The sequence below is a fragment of the Misgurnus anguillicaudatus genome, chromosome 25, assembly GCF_027580225.2.
Source record: "Misgurnus anguillicaudatus chromosome 25, ASM2758022v2, whole genome shotgun sequence".
In the NCBI taxonomy this organism is placed as follows: Eukaryota; Metazoa; Chordata; class Actinopteri; order Cypriniformes; family Cobitidae; genus Misgurnus; species Misgurnus anguillicaudatus.
Window position 1 is genome coordinate 7,486,670 of NC_073361.2, and position 20,856 is coordinate 7,507,525.

Genomic DNA, 20,856 nt, shown 5'->3' on the forward strand with positions numbered 1-20,856 from the left:
ATCATCTGAAAGCTGAATAAATAAGCTGTCCATTGATGTATGATTTGTAAGGATAAATAATCTAAATATTGAGAAAATCACATGTAGTTGTCCAAATAAAGTCCTTAGCAACACAGCACTAATGGTGAATTCAGTTTTGATATATTTACATTAGGAAATGTACTATCCTAATGATTTTTGGCATAACAAATTATAATTTTGACCCATACAACGGCTTGTTGGCTATTGCTACAAATATACCCGCGCTACTTATGACTGGCTTGTAGTCCAGGATCACAAACCTCTATTTACTTTGGATTTAGCATTTACTTTAATCCAAAGCACCCTTTTCAACACATTACAAAGTGTATTTTTTTAATTACATACATTTTTGTGTGTTCCCTTGAGATTGAACCCGTGATGGTTTGGGCCACTATCCCAATGCTCTACAAATTGTGCTATGGAAACGTACTGTACACAGATTCATTGGCACAAATTCAACTAATGAAAAACTTTAATCAACTAATTTATTACAAACTGTCCATTTGCTTTGATCAGCTTTGCGTTTCTGTTCCCTGGCAAACTCTGTATCCTCGCTTCATTTGAGCAAGTAAGCCTTTGGATGCAGACTGGCAAAAGAGCCATACACACTTTTAACATGCTGTTTTTGATTACAGGAAGTCAGAAAGTAAAACTAAGGAGGCGATCTTCAATTCAAACCAGCCTCAACCACACTACAGATGGTATCCAGATGCACTCTGTCTAAATGTTCTATGTTCGGTCATGTTAGATGGTTGTAGATAATTTAACGTTAAAGGTAGCAGCTAATGCAGACAACCTGTGGACACCAAGGTCTTGACCTTTGGCACTCCGAGGTCAATTGGTTAAACACTGCAAACTGGAAATAGGAGCTGCCCAGTCTTTGTAAACGGAAAGCCGGTGACTTCTGTTCATCACCTACTAATGTGGATCCTCAAGCCTTGTTATTTTTAATGGTCCTTGTGTTTATGAGAACATTTGTATTCCCAAGAGTCTGATAAGTATCTCAAGGAGGATTCCCATGGATTGACACAGGGCTGTCTGGACCATAAAGCATGGGTGGTAAGTTCTAGATCAGTGGTTCTCAATCCTGGTCCTGGAGGCCCACTGCTCTGCACATTTTGTATGTCTCTTATCTGACAGACAATGAGATCTCTGGTAATGAGCTGATGATTTGAATCAGCTGTGTTTAACAAGGGAGACATACAAAATGTGCAGAGCAGTGGGCCTCCAGGACCAGGATTGAGAACCACTGTTCTAGATGGATGAATATTCACTTGAAACAGCACTAATATTTGAGGAGCAGGAGAAGATGACTCAACACACCACCTGGGGTTTGTTTAATATTATACAGAGGGACATAAGGAAATTCTCAGTTAAAATTATCCTATCATTCAGACATTCAGGGAATGTAAAACTGCCATACTCAACAGCTGGACAGTAAGAACGGGGCGGTGATGCTGAAATTGTTGCGAAAGTCAAGTCTTAATCACAAATTGTACACTGACAGATTCTGAAGAATTGCATGATTTGGAGGATATTAGTGTCGTAACTACTCTGGAAAATGTCTTGACAAGTGCAGTTTAGTTTCCTGTGCTCTGAAGATGTTGTGCAGGGACATTTTGAAATGTTTATCGTTTGGTTAAACAGCCAATAGCCATGAAACAGCCATAAAACATGTTGTGTTATTTGCTAGTGACAGTCTCTGTGAGAATGGGGGATATAACTTAACATATAACTTACAGATTAGACCAGAGTGGAATTAAAGCCACAAAAGTCTATATTTAATATCATAGGTGTTGATATAATAGATTTTTCTTTTTAAATCTGTGCATGTATTTAGAAGACAGTCACCTTGGTGTTCACATTTCCGTGTATTACAGCTGGCAGACTGTTGTAGACTGTGTTCCTCACTCGCACTCGCTCCGTCCCAAATTTCAGAAGAACTTCATCTGAATGTAAAAAAATGGAATAGAAAACGTAACTAGTGTTTGGTCTCAGTGAATCTCACCACTAAATTATTAGGAATATTTATTATATTTCTGTGCAGATCCATAGATGTTTGTGTGGTTGTTAGGTGGTTGCTTACAGATCAAGTCAAAAGAGCCAAACCCCAAGTGATGCTTTTGTTCCTGGATATGGCTTATGTTTCCCCTTCAGTATAAGTCCACAGATTTTATTACTAGCAGTGGCTCGTGACTTCTTTTCCGAGGAGGCATGAATGCAAAACTCGTCAAAACATCGTCGTGTGTGGATCGTCATGTCAAAATATTTGTTCGGTGTGTCATGTTAACCCATGTGCATTGCACGTCATGTCAAAAAACATGCCTGCTACAGAAGCTTCGTAAGGGTTCATATCATAAAAGAGATGCTTGCGTTTGCAAGATACTCACTTAATCTCATGTGTAATCAGAGTTTATTGTTAAAGAAACAGTATGTAGTACCGTGGCCAAAACTGGTACTGCAATCACACAACTGGTGGCCAATACACAATATGACAACATAAACATCAGTTGAGCAACTCCACTTTTTAAATGACAATATCCTGGCCGGACCACTGTTGTCAGTGATAAAAGTATATGAAATGAAAATTATTCCTTAATGTCTACCCTGAAAAAAATGAAGGTAAGTGGTTGCAATCAATTCACCCAAGCTACATTTAAACAAAAGTTTTATATTTTATTTTACTTTACTAATCTTTTTGTTTAAATGTAGCTTAAATAAATTGATTGCAACCACTTACCTTAAAAAAACTGATTAAATTCAATGAATCATTTTTTTCAGTGACATATCAGGGCCATTTTATGATTAATTGATATACATTTATTACATACTGTTCCTTTAAAGGTTTTAGCCACAAGTTTTGTTATTGCAATACCAGTTTTGGCCACAATCCTACATACTGTTCCTTTAAAGGAACACGCCCAGATTTTGGGAATTTAGCTTATTCACAGTATCCCCCAGAATGCGAATCACTGCTACTTGGGCGGAGTGATTTGCTCGCAGCACCCAAGAAGCCCCTGGTAGCAGTGCTTCGCCTTTTGAGAATATAGTTCCCAGTACGTATACTGTTAAAAGATAGCTGTGTCTCATATGACCTTGTTATTTGTACACGGTGTGACTACACAAATCACAACACATAAATAGGAAAATTTTGCGTTATTTTGTCTCTTATTGGGAGCAGTATGATCGCTGAAGCCATTCACTTCCAGTCTTTGTGCTAAGCTAAGCTAGCGGGAGCTGCGTCAGACAGAGTTACAGCACGCACGGAGATGAGAAAGGTATGTATGGACTTATCTAACTCTGGGGGATATGGTGAACAAGCCAAATTCCCAAAATCTGGGCGCGTTCCTTTAAGTGAGTGTCTTGCGAGAGACTTAAGCGTCTCTTTTATCATGAACCCTTTCGACTCATAAGCACCAGGCACGTATGACATGACATATGATGCACATACAGTCCTGCTCAAAATAACAGAATCACAATGTGACCAACCAGAACAATCAAGCCTTTCAGCACACTTTCCACTGCTACGTGGCAAACAAGCCACCAGCAGGTTCAGCAGATCCTCAGAAAACAAACAAGACCCAGCACCCATGACATGCACGCTCCCAAGGCTGTGCAATTGGGCAATTAGTTGAAAGGGGTGTGTTCAAAAAAATAGCAGTGTCTACCTTTGACTGTACAAACTCAAAACTATTTTGTACAAACATTTTTTTTTCTGGGATTTAGCAATCCTGTGAATCACTAAACTAATATTTAGTAAGTTGTATGACCACAGTTTTTTAAAACTGCTTGACATCTGTGTGGCATGGAGTCAACCAACTTGTGGCACCTCTCAGCTGTTATTCCACTCCATGATTCTTTAACAACATTCCACAATTCATTCACATTTCTTGGTTTTACAGCATTTTTGATATCACCCCACAAGTTCTCAATTGGATTAAAGTCTGGAGATTGGGCTGGCCACTCCATAACATAAATTTTGTTGGTTTGGAATCAAGACTTTGCCCATTTACTAGTGTGTTTTGGGTCATTGTCTTGTTGAAACAACCATTTCAAGGGCATGTCCTCTTCAGCATAGGGCAACATGACCTCTTCAAGTATTTTAACATATGCAAACTGATCCATGATCCCTGGTATGCGATAAATAGGCCAAACACCATAGTAGGAGAAACATGCCCATATCATGATGCTTGCACCTCCATGCTTCACTGTCTTCACTGTGTACTGTGGCTTGAATTCAGAGTTTGGGGGTCGTCTCACAAACTGCCTGTGGCCCTTGGACCCAAAAAGAACAATTTTACTCTCATCAGTCCACAAAATGTTCCTCCATTTCTCTTTAGGCCAGTTGATGTGTTCTTTGGCAAATTGTAACCTCTTCTGCACATGCCTTTTTTTAACAGAGGGACTTTGCGGGGGATTCTTGAAAATAGATTAGCTTCACACAGACGTCTTCTAACTGTCACAGTACTTACAGGTAACTCCAGACTGTCTTTGATCATCCTGGAGGTGATCATTGGCTGAGCCTTTGCCATTCTGGTTATTCTTCTATCCATTTTGATGGTTGTCTTCCGTTTTCTTCCACGTCTCTCTGGTTTTGCTCTCCATTTTAAGGCATTGGAGATCATTTTAGCTGAACAGCCTATCATTTTTTGCACCTCTTTATAGGTTTTCCCCTTTCCAATCAACTTTTTAATCAAAGTACGCTGTTCTTCTGAACAATGTCTTGAACGACCCATTTTCTCAGCTTTCAAATGCATGTTCAACAAGTGTTGGCTTCATCCTTAAATAGGGGCCACCTGATTCACACCTGTTTCTTCACAAAATTGATGATCTCAGTGATTGAATGCCACACTGCTATTTTTTGAACACACCCCTTTCAACTAATTCAACTAATTGCCCAATTGCACAGCCCCAAGAGCGTGCACACCATGAACGCCGGGTCTCATTTGTTTTCTGAGAATCTACTGAACCTACTGGTAACTTGTTTGCCACGTAGCAACAAAAAATACACCAAAAACCTTGATTACTCTGGCTAGTCACACTGCACTGCCATTATTCTGAACAAGACTGTAGGTTCCCATGAAGCACTCAGCACATTTTGACATGACGAGGCACATGACACCCCAAAGACATATTTAGTTTTTTTTTGTATCCTTGCCACATATTACCAGCTAGTCTTTCTTAAACATAGTAAAATAATTATGCATAAGTTTATGGCTTATTAAATGTGTTTAAAATCATGCATGCTGTGCAGATTATTTAGCGTATGATATAAAATAACCAAGAGAGAGATTTTACAACATATTATGAGCAGTATGCTCTCCAATCACTCTCATGCTGCTTAATGTCCTTAATCGATCGATCCGCGTAGCGTGCATGATGTCAAAAACCCCTCTCTTAATGGGGTAATTTGGTATTCGGTGACACGTGGCTGTATGTGTAAGTTTCGCATTCCGGCGTGTTTGCCCTGACCCCGAATCAAGCGAACCGTACCCAAGACCACCTTTGCAAAACATACTAGGGCATTCTTAACATACCACACCCTTATACAGTATGGGGCAATAAGACTAGCAAAACAAACCGTAGTTTGGGATCAAACATACTTGGGTACAATACGATTCACATAATGTGAATAACAACTAAATCACAAACCAAATCACAACATGATGCAAAAACTTTACTTCAACTATGCATGGTCCAAAAATTGTGTTTTTACGGATTGACTCACCCACTGCACCATTTAAATTTTGGAAAATCTCACACTTGTGGTCCAAGGTCATATTAAGATTTTCCTAAAAATAAAGAGATGTTAGTTTGTGTACAAAATCAATATATAACCTTTGTGCTTGTGTAAATGTTCAGGTGGTGTAATTTTAAACAGTAAGATTGTGTTTATGTGCTTTGATGCATTTTTAAGCATTTTATAAGGACGCAGTCAAGTTACAAGCATGTTTATATGTTCTGTGTATAAGTCTGTTCACTAACCCTCTTAAGTGGGTCCACGTAGATCTTTGTGTAAAACAGCTGATCGTCATCGTTGTCATGAAGGTCCCACTGGTTTACAATCTTGTTTATATATGGTGCATAGCCAATAAAGCCTGTAAAAACATTACAAAGGGTTTTAATGTGTAATAAAATATAGGATGTAATAAAGGTGTGTGAACTGCTAAAATTATATAGGATGCCCAGATACTGTATGATGGGTGCCTTTTAAAAGCCTCAATCTCAGTCCAATTTATGGTGTGGCTCCATGAACCCTTAAAATACTATAAGGAATGACAAAAACCAACAAGCAAGAAGTGTTGAGTGGCGTTGTCTAACCTCAGACAGGAAAAGTTTCTACATTTACCCAGAATGGAGTCTAGTAGGGAGGTAGGGCCTCAGCTATGCATTGGGGTTTCTATATCTTTCCCTAAAGCTCACCAACCATAGTTAGAAATTGTAGGGTTTGGCTCTCACATCGGCCTCCATACAATTTTGTCATTCTTCATTGTCGTCCTTTCATTAACACAACTGTGCCATGATCCATCCCACCCTTAACTATTGTTTCTTTTACTCTTAATATTCTTATTCCTGATTCAAAAACCATGCATTCTACATACAGTAAATCCCCTGATGCTTTCGATGACAATAGTTGGAAGAATTAAAATGCACAATGTCTCAAAGTTTTACTAGTAATTGAGAACCTGAAATTCTGAAAAAGATCAACTACATACAAGTATGATGTCAATTTATTTGGTAAATTATTTTATTATCTTAGAATAAATGTAGTCAACTCATATGTGGTGGCATGCACTTAAATTACAGTCCGGTAAAACCCTTGACATAATGTTCAGGTTCGAAAGATTAAATCCAGATGTAAAGGATTATGACATGGTTTTAAATCAGAATTAGTTTCCCACTAAATGAAACATTGCTTTAACAACCTTGGATTTGGGCAATGAGTGGTGATCAAAAAAGGGATAAGCTGTTTTACAAAAGTACACAAATGGGGGATTCACTAGGAATAAATCACACACGCAGAGCACAAGTAAACAATGCTCAGTCTGCATAGTTTTTTATTTAATAAAGAAATTATGTAAATCAGATAATGTTGTAAACACACCCACAAAATCTGTGCCGAACGCATATCTCCATCTACAACAGCAGTCATGATTACTAAGTTGAGGATGTTGCAGCAGATTGCCACTATTCATCATATTAAGAGACGGTACAACATTGTCAGATTTAGGTTTTTAAAATGCAAAAATGTATTACAATATTTCATGAACAAATCTGTTGCCATTGCTGCTGAAATAATTGCGAAAATAGCGTAATGTTAATTCCATTAAGCAAATACCATTTTTTATTAATAAAATCTATAAAAATGCACATTTTCATATAGGAGGCATTTTTACACTGAAAAGATTTCAATTTGAATTAGGTGTTTTCACACCAAGTTTTTTTAAGCCCTCCAAACGCTCTTGGAGCAGTTCAGGGTGTGTATGTGAACAAACCAAGTGATCTCAGACCCCCCTTAAAGGACCCAAAAGTGAGCCATACTCAGACCATACCCGAAGGTGGTCTGAGTACGGTTCGCTTTTGGGTTCTTTTGTGGTTACATTTCTTTTTGACATGTAAAAGCAATGAGGTCCTGGTTCGCTTTGTGGGTGTTTTGACGTAGCAAAATCAATTGCTGCACCGAAAGCAGGGTCTGAGTTCTTATGAAGATGATATAGAAAGGGTATGAGATCACTTTAGGTCTGAAGAGGACCAAAAAAAGAACTGATTCCCATTTTGAGTAAAACACAGTGCTCCGAATCTTTTATGTTTCCACAAACTGATGGACATGACATCCCTTGTCCAAAAGAAACAAACATTGGTCACCACAATCTTCTGGACAGCCTAAGGGATAAAACCAGCCTTTAATTTGGAACGTGAATGGTATCGAACAGGAAGTCCAACACAAATAAATTTGTCCCGTTAATGACACAGACTCAACGCCCTGACAGGACAATACACCAGACCAGTGACCACCACATTCAAAGCAGCAATTCACTGGTTTAAAATAGCCTGGATCAAGACAGCATTAAGACAAGCAAGGACCACATGGTTTATGTGTTATGATGGCCGATGTGACTGTTCTTCATCTAAGAGCCTGAGCAGGATGGACGGACACACACGTACGCCCACGGACTCACATAAATGCACCATTCACTCGAGCCCTTGCATGAATAGAGCTCTATGCCTCAGGAAATTCCACAGGGTGACTGGCCGCTGCTTGGTGGTTTACAAAGAAAACACATTCTGTATAGTATTTCACAGATAACGAAATTTTACTGTTTTTCTGTGTTCTCTGTTATCTCTCGGTTTGCATTGTCCTAAATCCTACTAGACCAAACAAACCAACACAGCAGCGTTCGGGGAAAACTATGTTGTGAAGATCTGGGTCAAATCACTGACGGTCATGACCTTGTGTGAACAAAGTCTTCCCAGTCATTGTAGCCTGAGTTTAGCTCTTAGAGGAATATTCCACTTTGGTAATAAAACAATTGGATAATTGAATTATCTCTCCCTTTATTTAGTCAAGAAAAAATATAATTTTTTAAGGAAATTACAGGATTTTTCTCCATACAGTGAAATTAGCATTGACGCACATCTGGAGGTCTTGCGACGTGAATGAGGCATTTAGCGCGGTAGACGCGATTCCGCCTTGTTCGCGCAAATGGCTCGAATTGAGCGTCTGGCACAGTACTCGCGAATGGAGCTTTTTGTGCATTTTGCGTTTGACGCGAATTTGCTGCGGATTTTCACGCCGCGTTAACCAATCAGGAGCCTGCTTGCTGCTGTGGTGGCAGCCCCGCCCAGAGTCACGGATTCAACATGAAGGAATGCTTGATATTGGCTCTTATTTCTAGAGAGACAGGAATAAAAAGGATCTCGCTTGGAAGAGTGTCAGTGAGGACATTGGGCAACCAGGTAAGTTGTAAATACACATGTTTGAGTCACGTGACCGTGCCGTTTATTTTCCCCCTATAGTAAGGTGACCAAATACAAACCGGTAACTCCCTTGATAAATTCACAAAACATCAACATCAGCCATCTTGCAAACAGAAAACCGCATAGCACTTGCCCTTCCCACAAGAAGCAGATTTCGCCTCTGTCACGCCTCAAATGCTTGCTTTTTGTCTACTTCGCTCTAGACGCGCAAATGCATTCAAACTGTTCAAGCAGCAAACTAGGCACGGAAGACGCCTCAAATGCGGTTGGTGTAAACGCAGCATAACACTTCCGTCTGATGGTGACTATGGTCATGTTGGACAAAACTGAGAACACTTACATCAAATGTACAACGTACAAATTAATATTCATTGACTCGTATTGTCTTATGCATTTGATGTAATTTGCTCTTGTCTTGAAATTCGCTTACACTTATGGTGAGCAAAAAGCAGTTAGTGAGAGACAATAGGCCTCACTACCCTTCATAAATTCATACACTAGATGGTAGACTATGTCATTTGGGACACAACTTCTATCTTGGTTTCTTGTTGCTTTGTTTTCAATTGATTTGATTAAGTACAATGGATTTGTGGACATCTTTCATAATAACTATCATGTAAAAACAGAACATCTTGATGGGTCATTGCACAAACAGGGTGTTTCCATTATATCCCACTGAGTGTGCATGCTTTTACTCACCTCCAGAGTTAAGAAAGCGTTTCCCATTGCGAACAGAGGGGTACTTCTCTGTAAGTCGTGAATCTGGCCAGATAATACCGTCTGCAGAAAACACCACCTTATGATTGGACTGCTGGAACTTTCTTAAAATCTCCTGAGGTCCACCAGCAAAAATGAGATCATAACTGAGGGAAAAGGGAAAAATATTAATCTGTCATCCTGTTTACTACGCCAACCTATTAATCAATTGATCAGCAGTTAGTCATACTTTCAAATTAAGGATGTTATAAAACAGTTATATAAACAATATTTTCTAATCCACCACTAGTTTATTTGATCAGCTGTGTCTATATTCAGTGCTGGAATAGAATGGAGGGCATTTCATAGGCGCTTAGGTCTTGCATTACAGACACTATTAATATGCCTGGTAACGCAAGTTACTATAAATGTCATCATAGGAAATGAACTCTGGGGGAAGAACCAATGTTTTCTCTTGTCTGAGGAACACCTGTGCACACAAATTGTTTTCCTATTCCAGCACGACTGAGAATTCATCTCTGGAATATATGACACAGACTCAATGTGGCAATATGTTTTCAAATATACATGTGCATGAAATATTACTAAGAAAATATAGTAATTAAAAAATAACAATAAATAACAAAGAGACAAGCTGCATGGGAGTTACCTAATGTTTAGGTTATACATAAGGCTACCTTTTCATTTAAACACAGCATTGAATTTTGTTATCCTAAACTTCTTGTTGTTTAAGCGACCTAGAAATATCTCTAATTCCAGATTTGGTTGTGTATAAATAGCTGCGTTAAAGTTCAGAGAGATATGTTATAAGGACTTGATTTAAATGCGTTTTATATTAAGGAGGGTTTTATATAAATGAGCCATGGATAAACACAATTGCATAGCAGGGTAAACATGAAGTTAACTTCAAACACTGGGATTTTCTGCTCTGTGATTATAATAATGAGATTTCAATTCAACACCACACCCAGACCTGCATGGCATGGCAAAGAACTCTCGCTAAACTTTCATTATAAAACAACATGCCATCATTTTCCATGAATGATGGAGGTTAAATAACAGGCTATTTTCATGGCTGATTACTATAAATTGAGCAAAATGCCACCATTTCGGCAAGAGCCTTGGTTTTAAATGTAGGCTTACCAAATTGTTGAACAAATGCCTATCTATTTTGGCTTTAAAGTCTTGCTGTTTTCCATTAAGTCGTTGATAGTAACACAATGTCTCCCACTGATTGAGTATAAAATGTATATGCTTTTACATGAACGGTACATTTGTTAAAGTTGATTGAAAAGCTACTACATACATTTTGACAATTTAGCAGGAGCTGTTGATGAATATTATTACTATTTTATTACAGGTATTACAAAAAATGTCTCAGTAAGAGTATTTTATTATAAACATATATAAATTAATATTAAAGTAGTACAAAAAAGAAACTTGTCGACTGGTACTGTTACTTTATAGCAGTGGTTCTCAAATTGGGGGGCAAGATGGTGTAATTAAAACTTAAATAAATAAGGGTACCAAACAAACAGCACTGCATTATATAATTTATATATTAATATAATTCAAAATCTAAGTGTAAGGGTCTGCACCATAGACTGTAAAAAAAGATGTCGTGACGTCACCCATAGGTTTCTGAAGATCGTTTTTGAAGCTTAAAGTATGCGTTGCCTGCCGTCGCCATCTTGGCGTCATCGCGCATCATTCACGGATATCCGAAAATGGGTAAAGAGGCGGGGCGTGGGTGAAGCTGAGGTGTCTGGTTCCTGAAACCACGCCCGCCTAGCTCGATTCTAGTGACAGCAGTGGCAGTTCACCCGTCACTAAAGCGGCCTCGCCCTAATTATGCAGAACTTTAAGTCTTAATATAATTTAACCGGATGAGTTACAAAAAAATCACCCTTCTCACATTTATCACGGGCAAAATTAGCTATACAGACAAAACTATTTTTGTACCAGGCTGTAAACAAATTATTTTCTACTGTAAAGTTGGCCATTTCAACATGGTGGTCAATGGGAATTGAGTCCCTTTTGGAGCCTGCCTCTAGCGGCCAGTCGATGAATTGCAGTTTAACTCTTTCTCCGCCATTGACGAGATATCTCGTCAATCAAGAGAAAACGCTTCCCCGCCAATGACGAGTATTTCCGTCTTTCCGCAATACCGTTATTATCCACTAGGTGGCCATTCCGCAACTTTTTAAAACCAGAAGTATTGCCCTATGGCAAACAGCTGCATGTCCGTGTCTGTTTTAAAGATCGCTCTGAATGGGATCTCTATGAAAAGTCCGTCACAAAAATGGAATTATCTCTGCTTTTTGCACAAAATGTGGTGTTTTTGCAGAAACCTATCCATATTCAAAAGCTGATTACAAAAGAACTGCTGAAGGTAGGATGAAACTGTTTTTTTTTTTTTTTTGAAAGCAGAGGGTCTGTTCTTTCATTTGTTATATTGTATGTTTATATATTTGAAGAAGAACATTTTCTGGAAGGCATTAAACTTTTGTGAAAATCATGAAAAACCCTGGCGCTGGCTGGCAACTTTTTTTAAAAACGCTGGCGGTGAAAGAGTTAAGTCACTTCCGTATTGGCTTCATCAGAGAGCTCGGAAGATTGCCCCTCCGTCTGCACCCTACACAAGGGGTGTGGGCATCCCAGAAAGTTTGAGAACCACTGCTTTATGGTATATCTGCTGTCATTTTTGGGCTTGTTTTTTTTACTCAGAAAACTTACTGAATTTAAGGTTAGCACGTGATTCATAACTCGGGGTTTAAAGCATTGTTAATCTACTTACAGAATTACAAGTTTAAAGAGCTGCTTAACAAGGGGTTAAAAGTGTCCTAAAAACTTACACAATACATCAACTCATGGATGTTTTGTTTGGTCACCCAGCCTGGCCAAGCTGATGCTAAGCTACTGAACCTTAAGAAGTCTCTTAGGCCACATCCACACGAAGCCAGTGCTTTTCCTATCCAATCTTTAATTTTATCCGATCCAATCATAAATTTGGAGTCATCTCAAAAAATGTGTATGAACAAATGTGATCAAATGGCCAAAACAATGCCTTATGGGACGTGTTGTAGTGTCATTGCAACAAGTTGCCATTCAGCTCTTTGACACATAGGTTTTAAATACAGATCAACATTCACAACGAGAAATGTGTACAAACTGGAATAATGCAGAGATCAAGGAGCTCCTCACTATCTGTGCTGAAAGCGCAAGTTCATGTTTAGATCAGAAAATAAATTCACGTGTGTAGTCTATGATGACCAAACATATACATTTTTCATGTATTTTTCTTAATCTGTGTGAGCAAAAGGGCTGAAATATACAGATTGGCTGTACACACAAAGATGCAAGGGTGCTGGTTTTAGATTTATCCACTCTGGGACAAGGCTACCAAAACGCCAGATCCATCTTGACGAAGTGCCAATTCAATAAAACATTTGTGCGTATACAGCTAAACCCTTCTCCGTGTGGACGGGCTCTTAACCTCACAAGCTGACAAGTGCCCAACATCCTACTGAAGCCACCAAACCAGGCCTCAGCAGTGCAAATCAGCTGTGACTAGTTAATGCTCGCTTGTTTAAGTGTTTTTTCCAACTACAATAATTAGTTCATGCATATGACCCATACAAGCTAATGCTGAACCTACCTGTCCACAGAAAGAACCACCATGTCCTCTTGATCAGCTAGAGACTCCATGGCCTCCTTCAGTAAGCGAACCTTCTGACCACCACCAATGGAATGACCGACATCTCCTCCCTTCCAAGTCTCCCCCATTCCCAGCACCTGTGTTAGCATTTAGCACAGTTATCAAACAATTTTCACATCTCAAATAGATTACTGACAGGCCAGAAAATCATTTGTGTACTCATTGGTTTCTATACATGCAAAGTTTTTATGGTAATATGTTGAGGTCTCGTATCACCAATAGGGAATTATTTGATGTTAACTAAAACATAAAAAACTGCTAGACACATAAATGTCACACTGTTATTAGTAAGCTATGAACAAATTTACTTTGTTATATCAGTCTTACCTTCACAGTGTAGTTAAAGTAGTTGGCTGACTGCATAAATCGCAGAAAACCATCCGTCTCTTGTGTGGCAACAGTAAGTACAAGCAGTTTGTCTGTTGACAGAGGAAAATAAAGAGTAAACAAACTGGAGAATAAAACAGAACGTCAAGTATAACATTTTCATATATTACAATAACATGACAGTTTTGTGACTGTGGTTAAGTTGGGTTTAGAAAGCATATCCAGAGAGCTGTTTTCTTAATGGAAAGTACACCGTTTAGTAATCTTCAGCTTCCCAAACCCCGCCGTGCACTAAAGAGCCTCATTACCAAAATATATATGTTGCTCTTTGCCTAGCGTATGAAGTATTGGATATCTAGTTACTCCAAACCAATGTACAACCAAACCTCAAACCTAAGTCAACACTTGTAAGACTGAGTCCGAAAGTTCATCACCTCCTTGTGTGAGGATAAATACATGGTGAGTGTTTTGGCAGTATCCTTTGCGTAATGAGGAATAGTGTTGCATATGGTGGCGGTAAGCGTGGTGCTGACGGTTAGTTAGCAGATAAAGGTTTTAGTTTTTCAAGCACCCGTTACATTTCCGCTGGACGTGCCGCAGAGGAAGGACGGGCCCTGACACTGTCAACATGTATTTTATTCTGACTGCAGGAATGACAGTAAATTCTTGATTTGTATGAGCTGGTACATACATGTCACAAATAAAATATATCATAATGTGAAATGCATGACATTGTTTGTTGGTTTCTTAAATGAAGGCAGCTTAAACATGCATTTTAGTCGGGGCTAGGATAAACCCTGTCCGGAATATCGGCCTTTAAATTGGATCAGAATAAAAAAATAACAATACAATGACGTCAACATTGTGATGATCTTCAGGACATTGTTTTTTCTTGAGAAGTCCTTATCTAGAGAATGTAAAACTGACTAATGTGTTTTTCAGAATTTCATGTCTAATACTCTGAACCAATGCATGTTTTCCCTGTGGAAAGTTTTTAGACTGATATGGGGGGACTTCTCTGGAATTCTGCAGAATGCATTAATGTTTTGGCAATGTATGCTATTCCAAAGCAGTTTTACAAGAACAGTGCTTTATAAACTCACAGTGAACCAGCTGATGGTGAGAGTGAGAAGGGAAAAATCACTAAATAACATTTTTATTTCCAGAAGAAACCTTAAGGGAATCTGTGATTTATATTTATCCCAAGAGTGTTGCTGTCCAACCTCATGTATGTCTGAAGTTGAACCTTGAAAATTTCAAATAATATTTATTTTTCATAAGACCTAAGCTTGGAGCTTGAAAATCTTTGGTGTTTCAATTTTTGAATAAACCTTTATCAAGCATACGTTTGGTTTTGTTATTTTTCAATGTCGTCAGGCGGTCTAAGCTGGAAGTGCAGAGCTGAGCTATTACATGTGCTGAGAAATCCAGTTGCTCCTGCTATAACTCATAGCTGGAAATGAATCATGTGTTCCTTTCTGAAATAAAGGAGGCTGAAAACATTGACCTGGCGTTCAACTTTTAAGACACACCTAGAATACATTTAAATGTGCCGTGTATACATATTTCAATGTCAAAATACATTTTATATCACAGTTTTATGTGCAGACAACTATGAGGAAAATATTTTCACACTGTGCTTTGTGGACCTTTAAAAACATTGCTCTGTTTGTGCGACAGAGGTGTCAAGTAACGAAGTACAAATACTTCGTTACCTTACTTAAGTAGATATTTTGGGTATCTATACTTTACTTGAGTAATTATTTTTCAGACGACTTTTTACTTCTACTCCTTACATTTTCACGCAATTATCTGTACTTTCTACTCCTTACATTTTAAAAATCGCCTCGTTACTTCTATTAATTTCAACTTGTTTTCTTTTTTTACATTCCGGCTTGTCATCGTTAAAAAAAACCCTATCTTGATAAATTGCATCATCCAGATGAATGCGATTGTGATTGGATGAGAAGTATAAACATACACCATTCCGACTCCCTATTGGTTTGTACGCAATCCCCGCCCCCAGCTGACTGCAGATGATCAAAAGTTTGTTCGATAGCGCTGCACAGAGAAACATAAAAGAACCGCGAGAGCGATTAGAAAGCATGCAGAATTTCTCCCCTCGCGATGCTTTGATATCATCCACCATCTGTTTGTACAGTAACAGAACGCGGCATTCTGTCTTCAAATGGAAAAGTACGAAATAAAACTCACGCATCACTTTCAGGTCAGTTCACATTCACAAGCCTGTGTAAATGTATAACTGGCTGCTGACACCAACTCACCTGTGTGATTTAGTGTAACAATACCAATTTATATCATGTAACTTCAGTTGTTCAACTTATATGACATTGTGCTGCGTTGCGTTTTGAAGCATGGCAAAGATATCTATGCTAAAGACATTGTTGTTTTGTATATGCTAATAACTGCCGTAAATTTTATTTGCATTAACAAAACCTACTTAGCTGAATGCTTGAGTGTTAAATCAATCAAACACATAACCATACATACAAACTTTTGCTTTTGTTAATAGACATCAGCTGTTTCCTTAAACCTGACTTTTAATTTACTTACAATAAAGACATTTAGTAATTCTCCAAAATTGCTTTGATTTATACTGACTAAAGTTAAGTATACAAAAGTCCATTAGCTACACAAGTACAGATGCAGAAATATAGGCTATAATATATAATTGCATATTTATAGTTTGTGTTGCTGTCAAAATACAATTATAAATGATAACAATAGCATATTTCTATTCTCACACACACTATAGTTGTGTGATTTTGTTGTTTTTTAACTTAAGAGGGCACCACTGTAAAAGTTTGGCCACCAGCACTGCTCTGAAGATTGACTTTTTGCACCATTACAATATTTATAGGCAACTAGTCATTATATCTTCCTCTCTATGGAACACATGTTAATGCTCAGTAGTACACATATATGGATCTTTAATGCAGTTGTTATCAAACATTTTTTGCGGCCTCCCTTGTGTACAGTGGATTGACATAAATAGTCTAAAACTTAAAATTTGAATTAAACAAAACATTTTAAATTATACAATTTATTGCTTTTGTTTAGTAGCCTTATTTTTCTGAGGTTTAATTACACAGAATTTATAATAAAGTAATGTATTTCATAAAATATTATAAAACTGGGGCCCCTGGCACCATCTGGCGACATCCAGTTTGAGAACCACTGCTTTAATGTATTTGTTTGCATTGTATTGAAATGCGTTCATTTTTAATGGGCATATACCGTATGTGGTTGAAGCAGCCTAGTGCAGGGGTAGGCAACATGGAGTGCCGATGTCCTGGAGTGTTTAGCTCCAGGTCTAATCAAGCAGACCTGAACAAACTAATAAAGGTTAAAGTCACCTGAAACTACAGGTAACCAAGGTTTTATAAGGGTTGGAGCTAATCTGCAGGACATCGACACTCCAGGACTGACGTTGCCTACCCCTGGCCCTAGTGCATCCCAAATTTTTTAACATTAACATTTTAATAACACTATAGTTATTATGGCCTTTAGAAACATTTTTTAGAGGAGATAGGGTAGTGCCCAAAAGGCCCCTGTGGTGCGGCCTAGGCTTTTTCTCTAATGACATTTTTTTTCCTTTCATTACTTTTACTTTTATACTTTAAGTAGTTTTGAAACCAGTACTTTTTCACTTTTACTTGAGTAAAAAGCTTGAGTTGATACTTCAACTTCTACAAAAGTCTTTTAAAACCCTAGTATCTATACTTCTACTTGAGTAATGAATATGAATACTTTTAACACCACTGTTGTGCGAGCAGCCTGACATAGCATCACAGCTCAACCAACGGCAGATGGGAAACTTTGTTTTGTTTGTTAAAGGAATACTGGATTGGTAAATAGCTCAATGGTTGTCAAATGCATTGGTATTGGACAATTTAATTACATAATGATTGCACCAGGAATAGACAACAAATTAGGTTTTATTCTCACTGTGTGTCATCTGTGTAGTTACAGTGCTACAACTAATACTACAGTATTACGTATGGCGAATACACATCCAGTTACTTCTCTCGTGTTTTTTTAAGATTTCTCTGGGGCTGTTTCTCAAACACCCGAGATGACGGATGACTGAAGTTACCCAGTCCTTCACACCTTAGCCCAGAATTTATTTTCACACACTGCTCCACTGGAAGGTCGTTCTTCCCCCGCAGCACGTCCAGCGGAAATGTAGCCGGTGTTTGACAAACTAAAACCTTTCTCTGCTAACTAACCGTCAGCACCGCGGTTACCACCACCATATGCAACACTATTACTCATTATGCATTGCACAGGATACTGCCAAAGCACTCATTATGATATTTGTCTAGCTTCTGATATTCTTATGCTTTCAGGCATTTGCCTGTGCACAATTCGTACCATAATAAGTGATTATGTTCAGATTTAAACTATATTTGTATAGTTTATAAAGCACTGTTCTTTGTAAAGCTGCTGTGGGATAACATGCACTGCCAAAACATTCATTCATTCTGCAGCATTCCAGAGAATCCCCCCACTAATAATATAAAAACTTTCCACATGGAAAACATTCATTGGTTCGGTCAATGTAATGAAACACATGAGTCAAATATTAGACATGCAATTCTGAAGAACACATTAGTCAGTTTTGTATAGATAAGGACTTCTCAAGAAATACCAGGATATCCTGAAAATCATTACAATATAGACGACACTGTGAGGTTTTATACAAGAAATGAACCCAAATGCATACGTGACACGAAATTAATAATTTATTACAAAAAACAGGGGGAAAAAAACCCACGATGGGGCAAAACAAGACAGGATGAACGCAAGACTAACCTAACATTAAACTGAACAAAAACCAACAATAAACTCTTCACTACATTTAACAGACTAGACTAAATATTCTTAATACTCACAGAAGCAAGACACAGTAACACGACAAGGAATGTAACAAGACGCACGAGCACAGAACAGCAAACACAAGGACAATAAATAGGGAGAACTAATGACGGACACAGCTGAAATTAATGACAAGTAAGGGAGCGGGTAAAATTTCCCACATAGAACATGGTACTGCCAGGACCCCGAACATAAAGACTAGATATAATTTAACACATGATTCTGACGGGTCCTGACAGACACTGTATTGTTAAATATATATTTTTAATTTTGATCCACTTAAAATGTGTTTTTCTCATGGATGTGTCTGTGGATCTGGATATATTGTACAGTAATGTATATCCAATAAAATGTCTAGGTTTCACTGAATCTCATCTGAAAGAGACCCTTTCTTTAATGTCTGGGTTTAAGGTATCAGTAAATCAATCACAATGAAACCGGAATGCTACCTCTGATAAAATGTGATATTTGCCAGACATCCTTTTCTTTTTTATTCATTTTTAAACACGAGTAATGCTAAAGCAAAACAGATTAACTGTACAAGAAAAGAAAAAAAGCTCTTTGTTGTTTTAGACAGCAATGACATTAAATAAATAGCAAGTAGAAACTGTAACTGAAGTAAAACTGTATGTAGTAAATCACACGCATATCAATGTTTGAAAGTCAATTCTTATGAAAAAATATTCATGGTTTTGTGGTTACTGCAGTTGTTTTGTGTTTTACTACAGTTAAACTACAGGTCAGCTGAATGCTTGAATCTGATTGGCTGATGAACGTTCTGAGGTGTGCAATTATTTTCTGGGAAATGCACAGCGAACGTAGTTCCAGGCAGCTCTTGACCACATTATAGTTCCATATCACTTCGCATAGTTATCTGTAATAACGGACTAACAAAAACAACATGACAGACGATTTTCCAAGGCAATGACAGCGCTGTTTAGAGACCCACAGAGGTATCGTTCACACAATCTCTCTCTCGCTCTAAAATGACGTTTTATATCCAAGTGAAATGCCACTCACAGCCAATCACAGTGGCCGCAACACATGCTCCGGTCTTGCATAAATGTAATTGGCTGGCTCGCACTAGGTTATTTGCATAAGGCGATCAAATTGGGTGACACATGCGTTGGCACTTGAAAAGTTCAGAAATTTTTTTAACTTCTGCCGCGAGCTGCAGAAGAAGATCCACAATTCAGTTCGGCAACGAATGACATCACCCATTAAAAGTAAATGAGAAGCATTAACGCTTTCGCCCCGTGTGAATGTACCGTAAACGTGGGCATGGTTGTGCCCAAGAGACTTGTGTTAAAGAACTGGAAATAGCGGACATGATCTCTGATATACAAATGGAAAGACTCTGATTTTTGAGAACTAACTCCATTGAGAAGTTTTCAATTACCTGGAGTTTATTTCTTGACCATTTGAATACTAACAGAGCTCTACGAGCCAGACAAAACCCTAATTATACACATTTATTGTGTTAATCTTGAAATATCTCCATACACTGTATTAAAGGGACTTTTTTCTTTTTTCCCCCCTTTCATATTAATGTATTCATTCCTTATTTGCTTTACTACTGTTTATAAGGTCCAAGACTGCTGTATGTTGTTGTTTGTCTGTTTTGTGTTTATAACTGAAAACTTAAAATAAATATATATAAACACGTCAGTATTCAATAAAAGTAGTAAAGCCAAGATGGGAACGTTTGCTGTCCAACTTAAATAAGATGAAGTAAGCTCCATTTTGTTAGAAACCAACATACAATGTAATATATTAAATATTATGATCACACCATATACACACCATAAACACACCAAGTCCTACCAATCTACATTTTACTTTCATTTAAGCGCCAAGCATTCATCTTACATCCATTTGCTTTGTTTGACTCTTTATTTTGATTAAAGTTTTATGAACCACATTTAATAAACTTCTTTTTCTAAATCTGACACGCTTTTACCTTATCAAGCTCTTGTCTAAAGTTTTACAATTGTTTACACGTGACGTGTGTATAATTATTTTACAATATCTATCTGCCTTTATTCTATACCACTCTATGGCTTCAGTATACTGAAATATGAAAAATACTGAAGAGTCCCACCAGAAAATTTTAAAATTGTTTTACTCTATGCACAATTTAAAACCTATTTTCCGGCATGCCTCTCAGCGCAGTAGGCATCTTAAAACATTTACAT

General features: G+C 37.9%; 1 protein-coding gene across 3 annotated transcripts in view; it reads right to left on the minus strand.

Moving 5' to 3' along the window:
* The window catches only part of plod2 (procollagen-lysine, 2-oxoglutarate 5-dioxygenase 2), a 62,318-nt gene that overhangs the window by 21,671 nt on the left and 19,791 nt on the right, over positions 1 to 20,856 (minus strand). For all 3 annotated transcript variants that reach the window (XM_073863576.1, XM_073863575.1, XM_073863574.1), the window contains exons 2-7: positions 13,763 to 13,854; positions 13,376 to 13,512; positions 9,700 to 9,863; positions 6,007 to 6,119; positions 5,750 to 5,813; positions 1,873 to 1,970 (exon numbers count right to left, since the gene is read on the minus strand). In XM_073863576.1, the coding sequence (XP_073719677.1) occupies positions 1,873 to 1,970; positions 5,750 to 5,813; positions 6,007 to 6,119; positions 9,700 to 9,863; positions 13,376 to 13,512; positions 13,763 to 13,854 (668 nt within the window). The remainder of the gene's footprint in view (positions 1 to 1,872; positions 1,971 to 5,749; positions 5,814 to 6,006; positions 6,120 to 9,699; positions 9,864 to 13,375; positions 13,513 to 13,762; positions 13,855 to 20,856) is intronic.